This window comes from Nicotiana sylvestris, chromosome 11 (assembly GCF_000393655.2).
Source record: "Nicotiana sylvestris chromosome 11, ASM39365v2, whole genome shotgun sequence".
NCBI classification, from domain to species: domain Eukaryota; kingdom Viridiplantae; phylum Streptophyta; class Magnoliopsida; order Solanales; family Solanaceae; genus Nicotiana; species Nicotiana sylvestris.
This window is the reverse complement of record NC_091067.1, coordinates 147827178-147837310: the sequence shown is the minus strand read 5'-3', so window position 1 is coordinate 147837310 and position 10133 is coordinate 147827178. Positions and strand designations below refer to the sequence as shown.

General features: G+C 35.7%; 3 protein-coding genes across 4 annotated transcripts; all 3 read right to left on the bottom strand.

Moving 5' to 3' along the window:
• Window positions 1–454: 454 nt before the first annotated feature.
• Window positions 455–1289, bottom strand: LOC138881819 (pentatricopeptide repeat-containing protein At1g07740, mitochondrial-like). Its single transcript, XM_070162101.1, has 2 exons — window positions 1086–1289; window positions 455–814 (listed from the first exon to the last, which is right to left on the bottom strand). Exons 1-2 carry the CDS (start codon window positions 1287–1289, stop codon window positions 455–457), a joined length of 564 nt encoding a protein of 187 aa, XP_070018202.1.
• A 1903-nt stretch (window positions 1290–3192) lies between these two features.
• Window positions 3193–3759, bottom strand: LOC104231164 (pentatricopeptide repeat-containing protein At1g07740, mitochondrial-like). The gene has a single exon (XM_009784113.2). It carries the CDS (start codon window positions 3757–3759, stop codon window positions 3193–3195), a length of 567 nt encoding a protein of 188 aa, XP_009782415.2.
• Window positions 3760–6157: 2398 nt separating this feature from the next.
• Window positions 6158–8867, bottom strand: LOC104231165 (DNA repair protein RAD51 homolog 4-like). 2 transcript variants are annotated; one of them, XM_070162891.1, is made up of 6 exons: window positions 8820–8867; window positions 8364–8474; window positions 8167–8248; window positions 7359–7429; window positions 6563–6681; window positions 6158–6384 (listed from the first exon to the last, which is right to left on the bottom strand). In XM_070162891.1, the coding sequence occupies exons 2-6, from the start codon at window positions 8448–8450 to the stop codon at window positions 6336–6338; spliced, it is 408 nt and encodes a 135-aa protein (XP_070018992.1). In that variant the 5' UTR covers window positions 8451–8474; window positions 8820–8867; the 3' UTR covers window positions 6158–6335. The 2 variants fall into 2 exon arrangements, 1 of the variants encoding a protein (XP_070018992.1); XR_011403841.1 differs by lacking the exons at window positions 7359–7429; window positions 8820–8867 and having other exon boundaries at window positions 8364–8473.
• Window positions 8868–10133: the final 1266 nt, after the last annotated feature.

The window sequence follows — 10133 nt, the reverse complement described above, 5'->3', positions numbered from 1 at the left end:
TAACTCCTAATATGTCAAGCGTTAATTATTAAATAGCCCTTTGAGTGGCAAGCAGGACGACGAAGAAGCCCTTTACTCCCGCTTTGAAATAGTAGGAACTATTACAGTATTTGTTTTGGGGGTAAAAGTATATGGTATTATTTTCTACTACTCCATCTTAACGGGGGTGAAATTACATACTCCTTTTTATAAGAGCCAACAATTATTATTAAGGTTTAGCCGGACACCAAGTGCTCCAATCAAGCATGCCCAGCTCCACAAACCAAGTAAAAAATCATGACACTGGAACTGACTACAAGCAAGCAAGGGAAAAGGAATTATTGTGTAATTAGTAGGGTTGCTCAATAGCACTTTCCAAATGGACATATGAGATAGCATCAAGACGAGCACAAGACAGATCTGGCCGCGATCTATTTCAGAGATTTTCCTAAGTAATAGCATACAAGTCCAATAGCTAAAATACAAGCTCATCAACGAGCCTATATACAACAATACTATTGCTGCAAGCATCCTTGACAATGGCTTCCCATGACTCAAAGTCAAACCTTTTCTTCCTTTTCTCCATTTCCTCCAAAACAAAGCAAACATCTTCAATCTTCCCTTTATCAAGCAGGCCAAGAATCATACACCTTATTGTTTCTACATGCGAAAAATGCCCGCTAATCAACATTGCATTCAAAACCTTCAAACCTTCCTCAAATTCTCCTGTTTTACAAAACCCATCAACTACCATTCTATATGTAGCTGCATTAGGATTGCAACTTGCAATTTGCATATCAACTAACATCCTATACGCTTCAGCAGTTTTACCTTCCTTACAGAAATAATTGATTAACATATTATAGATCACAACGTCGGGTTTAATGTGCCTTTTTTCATCTCCACGAGTAAACTATTTGCCTCACCAATGTCGCCTAATTTTAAAAGATTAGTCATCAAAATACCATAATTGACTATTTTAAGCTTACATCCTTGGTATTCCATATCAAACATTAACTTCTTGGCTTCTTTATACTTACCCAAAGAACTCAAACCTTCCATCAACAAAGCATAAGAAACTGCATTTGGCTTCTTCCCTTTCTAACCATATCCTGAAACAAACTTTTAGCGCCTTCAACATCCCCCTTCTTACACAAAAATCCAATTTGACAATTGTAAGTTACCACAGTCGGCTCAATTTCTCTTTCAATAATTTCATCAAACACTTGGCGCGCCAGTTCCCAGTCACCTTTTTCCAACCACATCTTAATAATAATGTTAAACGAAACAGCATTTAACCAAATACCCATTTTCGAACAATTCCTTAACATCTCATTTGCATTATCAGAACGTCCATTATCAACAAGCACATTTAAAAGTGCATTTAAAGACTATACACTACGCGTACAATTAAACGACGCCATGTTGTGAAAAAGCTCAATAGCTTTATCAACCAACTGGGCTTTGCCGTAATGTTGAATCAACCCGACAAAAACCTTCTCTTGACATCGAATATAATATGTTTTTAAATACCCAAGAAGGGTTTCAACAGCTTCAAAGACTCGAGACTTAGCGAACTTATAAATAAGACAAGAATAAGTAGGGTAGTCATGTTTGAACCCGGTTTGCTGGTAATCATGGAATAGTGAAATAGATTCATCAGGATCTTGGATTTGTTTGAGGTCAGCAAGTAGTGGTATTGGCTTGCGAAGGAGGTTTTTTGTATGCTTATGAGGCCTTTTAGGTGAGGATTTTGAGGTGGGTTTACAAGAACGATGATGACTGTGGTATAGTTGGGATTGGAAAATTGAGGTTCTAAATTGTGCAAGGTTGTTAATTTTGAGTTTTGAGGGAGTTGTGCTAGCTTGTTTGATTCTTGAATTGATCATGGAATGTAGGAGGTAGATGTCAAATTACAGTTTCAAGTGTTAGATGAAAGATCTGTGGAGGGAAAATGGGTTGCTTAAACTTGGAAGCACATTTGAAAGCTTATGCACTCGATAATCCTATTTAAAAGAACAAAAATCGAATGCGTCAGTGTTAGGGTTTTAATAAGGACAACAACAGACAAATAATCACGATTAATAAGAACATATAAAATACAATAAATATTTGTATTTTTTTGTGTGTGTGTGTGTGTGAAATATCGGGAGAGAGAGAGAGAGAGAGAGAGAGAGAGAGTACTGCTGACGAATAGCTGCAACCCTTTTGCCATCTGAGTTCCGAGAGCAGCGCTATATCATCAAGTCAAAGAGGAGAAATTTTATTTTGAGTGAGACTCAACCAACAAAACTTGTATGAGACACATCTATCTATTTGAAAAGTGGAAATATGGGTCCCACCTATTTCCATTCCCTATCTCAATTCCCTTTCTCATATTTTTACCAACTTTACAAGATGACAAAATGAAAAAGCAGTCAACTTTTCACCTCTATCTTCTATCCTTTTCTAAAAGGAAGGGAACATGTGGATTTTACGGTCGTTTGTTCGTGTATGCTTTTCCAAATTCAAGAGTCTAAAAAGAAGAATGACTGAATTTTTCTCTTTGTATTTTAAAATAGAAAAATGATGGGCAAAATATTTTTGCGGGAGAATCATTGATTTTTTTTAGATATCTATGCTTTCTAGTTCCTAATTTGTAATTGTCGGATCAATAGTTTGGTTGAAGCTTATTAATCTGACATCTCACTGGTGTGCAGTGATGTAAACTCAACTTCACATTTATAGAATTGCTTGGGGTAAGCATTAAGCAATACAATAATAGAATTGCTTAAAATTCCAGTACAGCCAAAATGCACCTTCATTTCTTCACATAATATGCTGGAAGTTCATACACAAGTGCTCCAATCTCCAGTATATTATGCTGGAACTTTCCGTATGTTGGAGTTCCAGCATAATATGCTGGAAGTTCATACACAGGTGCATCAATCTCCAGTATATTATGCTGGAACTTTCCGTGTTACAGCAAAATAATGACTATTTTTCAACGACTTTGCAAACGCTAGCTATTTTTCAATAAAGCCTGCTTAGTTAGCGGAGGTCTTGAGTTCGTCTCAACAAGAGCATTTTATTTTTCTATATTTCTGTATTTTGCCTTGGTTATATTCGTTGCGCAAACAAATACAGTCGATACAAGTTGTATCCTTCGTATACATTCTTGTATACAATCGATATAATTGTATTATTTGTATACACCCTTGTATTTCATATCCACTAGGAAAATGGAACGTCAGGCTTAATGTGCCTCTTTTTCATCTCCACAAGTAAACTATTTGCCTCACCAATGTCGCCTCGTTTTAAAAGATCAGTCATCAAAACACCATAATTGACTATTTTCAGCTTACATCCTTGGTATTCCATATCAAACATTAACTTCTTGGCTTCTTTATACTTACCCAAAGAACTCAAACCTTCCATCAACAAAGCATAAGAAACTGCATTTGGCTTCTTTCCCTTTCTAACCATATCCTGAAACAAACTTTTAGCACCTTTAACATCCCCCTTCTTACACAAAAATCCAATTTGACAATTGTAAGTCACCATAGTCGGCTCAACTTCTCTTTCAAGCATTTCATCAAACACTCTGCGCGCCATTCCCCAATCATCCTTTTCCAGCCACATCTTAATAATAATGTTAAACGAAACAACATTCAACCAAATACCCATTTTCGAACAATTCCTTAACATCTCATTTGCATCATCAAAACGCCCATTTTCAACAAGCACATTTAAAAGTACATTAAAAGACTGTACACTATGCGTACAATTAAATGACCCCATGTTGTGAAAAAGCTCAATAGCTTTATCAACCAACTGGGCTTTCTCATAATGCTGAATTAATCCAATAAAAACCTTTTCTTGACATCGAATATAATATGTTTTTAAATATCCAAGAAGGATTTCAACACCTTTAAAGTCTCGAGACTTAGCGAGCTTATAAATAAGACAAGAATAAGTAGGGTAGTCATGTTTGAAGCCGGTTTGCTGGTAATCATGGAACAGTGAAATAGTTTCATCAGGATCTTGGATTTGTTTGAGGTTAGCAAATAGTGGTATTGGCTTGCGAAGGAGGTTTTTTGTAGGTTTATGAGGCCTTTCAGGTGAGGATTTTGAGGTGGGTTTATGAGAACGATGATGACTGTGGTATGGTTGGGATTGGAAAATTGAGGTTCTGAATTGTGTAAGGGTGTTAATTTTGAGTTTTGAGGGAGTTGTGCTAGCTTGTTTGATTCTTGAATTGATCATGGAGTGTAGGAGGTAGAAGTCAGATTACAGTTTCAAGTGTTAGATGAAAGATCTGTGGAGAGAAAATGGGTTGCTTAAACTTGGAAGCACATTTGAAAACTTATGCACTCGAGATTGGATGGGTACCCATTTTGGTGAGATTTTGATTTGGGCCAAACAGATGCTTCAGAAGCTGGAAATTGGGCCTAGTTTATAGATGTGTTTGGGTGAAATTCAAAAATAGCCAGATTTAATGGGAGAAATTAAAAAATAGCCAAATTTACAACTGGTCGTTCAAAAATATCCCAGTTTTAAAAGTAATTGAAATTTATCCACTTTTCATGTAAAGATAAATCTGAGCGAAAACACTATTCAAAATCCGGAATACGCTAGTATATTATGCTGGAGTTCCACCATAAGTATACTTGAACTCCAGCATATTATACTGGAGTTCCATGATAAGTATGCTGGAACTCCAGCATAATATGATGGAGTTCCAGCATAAATACACTAGATCTCCAGCATAATATACTAGAGTTTGGAGCACCGGAGCTCCAGTCTCCAGTATATTATACTGGATCCAACAAAGTATACCGGTCCAACATAATATGCTGGAGTTCATACACAGGTGTACCGAACTCCAGTATAATATGTTGGACCGGTCTCTGTTGCAGCAAAATAGTGCTATTTTTTCATTGACTTGGTAATCGATATTTAGCCACTTTTCATGTAAAGATAAATCTGAACAAAAATACTGTTCAAAATACATAAAATATTCCAGCATAATATACTGGTCCATCACAATATGCTGGAAGTTCATACACAAGTGCTCCAATCTCCAGTATATTATGCTTGAACTTTTCGTGTGTTGGAGTTCTAACATAATATGCTGGAAGTTCATACACATGTGTACCAATCTCCAGTATATTATGCTAGAACTTTCCGTGTTACAGCAAAATAATAACTATTTTTCATTGACTTTGCAAATGCTGGCTATTTTTCAATAGAGCCCGCTTAGTTAGGAGGTCTTGAGTTCATCTCAACAAGAGCATTTTATTTTTCTATATTTCTGTATTTTGCCTTGGTTATATTCGTTGCGCAAACAAATACAATCGATACAGGTTGTATCCTTCCTTTACATTCTTGTATACAATCGATTTAAGTTGTATTATTTGTATACACCCTTGTATTTCATCTTGGTTACAGTTGATGCATGTTGTATTTGTTGCACGAACGAATACAATTGCACAAAAGTATACAGTTGATACAAGTTGTATGCGTTGTGCGAACGAATACAATTAACATAAGTTATATTCGTTGCGCGTTTGAATACAACTAATACAAGCCGATAACGATTGAACAATAGTTATGAATGGTAATTAGGTAAACTGTAATTATTAGCCTCTAAACTATAATGCTTTATGAAAATTCATCTTACATTTATCAGTTAACCTTAATTTATACTACTAAGATGAGACAATAAAGATCTTAGATAACATGCTAAATCATAACTTTATGATCCGTATAGGATTTCACGAGAGGAACTTAGATGTTTATATGACAAATTCTTTGCATTTTCATCTGCTTTTGATATTAAAAGTAATTCAACGTTATTTAGATATTACACCAAAGAAAGATGACGTCCATTAAAACCCTTTTAAACGGATGAGTGTTCTGAAAAGGATACTGAAACTAGATATATAAATCAATAGTTGAAAAAACTTATACTCATACATTTCACTTGCAAACAGTTAGGCAGAGAAAGTTGGTCATAAAGCTAATCAGGTCTTAATTTTGTACATGTATACTGCTCTTGCTGAGATAGTTTCGCAAGCATCAGCTCGCAATTTTGATAAACAAAGTAATTTTCTCCTCTATATTAAGTATATATTTTCTGTCAAAATGCCAAAGTAATATTAATTTCATCTCAGTCCAAATGAGAGAGACCACAAAATACGAACCACAATCCATTTCATATAAAAGTAAAAACATGTAGTAGTCTCGTAGCTTCATCTCCATCTCACAAGGTCAACATATCTTTCTTTTTTTCCAACAAAAATATTCATTTTCCTCGACAATTCGACAGCATCAAGTTGATACCTTGATAAACTAAAAGCCAAGATTCTCTGGCATTATAAAGCATGATCATTGTACCTCGAACTCAATTCTATCTCCTGTAGCCTGGATGAAATATCCACTATTAGAAATAAATCTTCATACACAGTGATGGTGTTTCGTTATATCCAGATCAAACATTGATGTTGCAAAGTCAGGTGTTTAGGTTGATTAGTCTGATGAAGTTCAATAAGTTGCTGAGAACCAAGTTTGAACAATAGAGTTATTCTTGCAAGAAACATACCATGTGTGGGTGTCTAAGTACTGGCATGCTGCTGATGTTCCGAGCTCGGTCTCTGGATAATAGAAGTCTAACATGCGGAATGCCCCTCTAACTCTCTCCAAGTGCTGGCTTGGAAGTACCTTTCTCACCGGCCACCATGTGATTGGTGACCGAGCACAGAAGGATAAATATTATAATGTGGTCCACAAATAGGATATCTAGCAAACTAAATGCCTATAGTGAAAGTAGTACGAAAATACTCCATTACTTATGGAGAAAAGTTCGGGTGGACGATATGGGGTTATATGAATTTAATTACTCCCTCCATTTCAAAAAGATTATCTTAGTTTGACTTGACACAAACTTTAATAAAGAAGGGAAAACTTTTGAGATATGTGGTCTTAAAGAAGTCATATCATCTATGACAGTAAAACTTTTAAAACTTGTGGTCTGAAACCTGTCATAACATTTGTGTGGTTATACATGCTTCTTATTAAGGAAATATTAAAAGGTGTCAATCTTTTTTAAAGAGACTAATAAGGAAATAGTGTCATTCTTTTTGAAACAGAGGAAGTAGAATGAACTTGTTGGCTGTAATTTGAAATCTGTGGATCAATACAAAACCGAAGTTCCTTTTAGAAGATCTAACCCATTAATAGGTTCAAATGGCAAGTATATAACAACTTGACGCGTTCAAGTTTCTGGCTGATGTGCCTAATACACTGATCCAGTTAAACGAAAATCAATTCCATCAGTTGAAAATGAACAACGCTGCAGCAAAGAGAACATGCTAATGCTATGTTACTGCCAAACTTACCAAAATGCAGATATCATGTTCATGTGCTAATAGTTTTAGTAAAAATCCCACTGAAACCATTAAAGCATGTCCTGATTCACGCAAAAACTTTAGTTGTTACTTCGGGAGTCAGTAGTCAAGCAGGTAGTTTTGACATACGGAATTAAACTTAAGTTTTCTACTTCAACAAACAATTCACACATATGAAACAGATTACAGAGGCAAAGCTTCTATACATTTCTCCACTATTTTTGTTCCCTCATTCAACAAAAGTAAATTGACAAATCTGTGGACATGATACCGCAGGGGAAAACCTAATCATCTGCCTATAGACGGAAGAAGAAACTCAGGATAAAATTAAATTTATTTGGAAAAAAATGAAATCCAGAAAAGCAAGATTAATATCAGTGTAGGAATTTGCACGTTTACTACTTTATTCCCATTTAACATCTTTTTCATAAGCAATTGTCTATCATATACCTAGAAACAAGTTTGCACTAGGATAGCAGAAACAACAAATCGGTCAAAAAAATTGTAGGAGAACTCACAAATGTTGCATTATGTCTGAGAGCATATATCAACAACTAAGTTTCAATCCCAAACTAGCTGGAATATAAATACTAGAGGAAAAAAAAAAAACTAAATCTAAACCAATTAGAATTTGTAGTTTCGTCAACCAAGGAACTACATTAAAGAAAACAAAACAAATATTTCTTAAAATAAAGAAACGACAACTTAAATCTCAAATTGCTCAAGTAAATACTAGTAAAAAGGATAACTAAAAATTACTACCATAAAGTTATCATTTCATCTTTTAGTGAAAAATTACCTTGTGCACCACCTCCTCCAAGAATTGGTGTAATGAGTGTTGATATTGAGTCAATGATAATCATCCGTATATGCTGATCTACCTGCATTTCATACCCTCGGAAGTGAGTGCCCTGAGGACTCGTACCCAATCCATGGTAATAGGGAAAAGGAGATGAGATGAGAGTAGAGAAATTTTAGCAGTGTATTTCCAAAAACCTGAGATATGAGATTGTTCTTTAGCTGATGAAGCACTTCAAACAGTGTAAAAATGTCAAACACTGACAAGCATACTATGTTGTTCATTACTTGTTGAAGGGCCTTGTCCACCTACAGAAAGAGTTAAATGTCAGAGAGGGAAGATGGTATTGAAAAGTTGGTTACAGCAACTTGCACAATAAATCTCCAGAGCCGTATTATTCTTGCTGGACAAACGTTAATGTGTACAGTACATCTCCAGTTAGTAGATAGTCAGTTGCATATGTAACTGATTTGGGACAAGAGGAAGCCTAATCTATGCGACCTAATAAGAGAATTGAAAGTCCTATTGGAGTATGAATCTGTAAAAATCAGTCCTTGTTGGTTCACATGTCAGTAATAGAAAGGAAAAAGTAAAATAATCAACTTCTAACTTCAACTTCTTTTGTAAATCAGCAGTGCAAAGAAACTTCTTACAGCATAGTTCTCCTATTTAAATTCATTCAGCACGAATTATGGAACTGTCATAAACTATAATCAGATGGTTCTGTGCAGCTTATAATGTATCAACTACGTGATACCATGATTTGATGACAGAGCTAGAGTTATTATAATGATGAAGGAAATCAACTAGAAAGAATTACAAAAGAGAGAAGAATGTAACGACCCGGCCGGTCGTTTCACGAGTTACCGCTCCATTTCCCCCATTTTTGCTTCTTATTGCCTTGCTCAGCGGTATTATGTGTTATCGGGTTGATTGGCTCGGGTTCGGAAAGGTTTTGGGTGAGGTTTGAGACACTTAGTCTCTTTTGAGTAAGCTTAAGTTGGAAAAGTCAACCGGATGTTGACTTATGTGATAAAGGGCTCGGATGTGAGTTCTGATGGTTCAGATAGCTTCGGGAGGTGATTTGGGACTTAGGAGCGTGATCGGAATGTGTTTTGGAGGTACGGGGCAGATTTAGGCTTGAATTGGCGAAGTTGGAATTTTGGCGTTTTCCGGTTGATATGTGAGATTTTGATATAAGGGTCGGAATGGAATTCTCGACTCTTAGTTACATTAACATCCAGAAATTCCCAATGAATTTGTGTTGATAAGGCATATTCTTTTCGGAGCATTCATTTCATATTTTGAGCTCCCTACAGGCAAGAAGAAAGGAATAAGAATTTTTGACATCTCCAGCAACTCTTTCGGGCTGAATCTTGTTCCAATATCGAGGAATTCCTTCCAAATTGTCTACAGTCTCACCAAGAGCCATGGACGTGCCAATGCTATTCTATTGTGATTACAACGCCAAGGACCAAAAGACCAAACTTTTGAAGCAGCAAGTGTTATGGGAACAAGGGGCACATCAAATTACATTGTTTATGACACATGCATGTTAAGATTGACCTCTGCAGCCCCACCCCTTAGACCATAAATAACTTATTCGCATTCAGTATTCTACCCAACCAATGGAGTCTTTTATGCATGCATTTATTATATAATCAACGATCAAGCAATATGTATTTTCTGTACTAATTCTTAAGGTTAAATTGTTTGATTTGATGCATATAAGTCTCCGTTGCTAGGGTGATCACTTTTACCCCATTCTTGTGTTCAACTCGATTACAATGTTTCATCTTTCCCCTATTATTGCCAAAAAATTCTCCTTTCTGATTCGGTTCGAATCACAGAGATAAAAAAGCACTTCCTAAATTGTTCACTGATAAAGTGAAATAACAATTACTAGTTGTTTTTGGTCTCCGATTTCTGGACGTTGAGCAGATATGTCCACAGATTTCAGTGTCCTA

Excerpts from the sequence above, each read along its gene's own strand:
- LOC138881819 (XM_070162101.1), bottom strand. The coding sequence starts at position 1,289 with ATGGGTATTTGGTTAAATGCTGTTTCGTTTAACATTATTATTAAGATG. Across the intron at positions 815-1,085 it reads AAAGTTTGTTTCAGGATATG|GAAGGTAAAACTGCTGAAGC; the intron begins GTTAGAAAGGGA and ends TATTTCTGTAAG.
- LOC104231165 (XM_070162891.1), bottom strand. The coding sequence starts at position 8,450 with ATGAACAACATAGTATGCTTGTCAGTGTTTGACATTTTTACACTGTTT. Across the intron at positions 8,249-8,363 it reads AGAACAATCTCATATCTCAG|GTAGATCAGCATATACGGAT; the intron begins GTTTTTGGAAAT and ends TATGAAATGCAG. Across the intron at positions 6,682-7,358 it reads AACATGATATCTGCATTTTG|GTACTTCCAAGCCAGCACTT; the intron begins GTAAGTTTGGCA and ends CCGGTGAGAAAG.
- LOC104231164 (XM_009784113.2), bottom strand. The coding sequence starts at position 3,759 with ATGGGGTCATTTAATTGTACGCATAGTGTACAGTCTTTTAATGTACTT.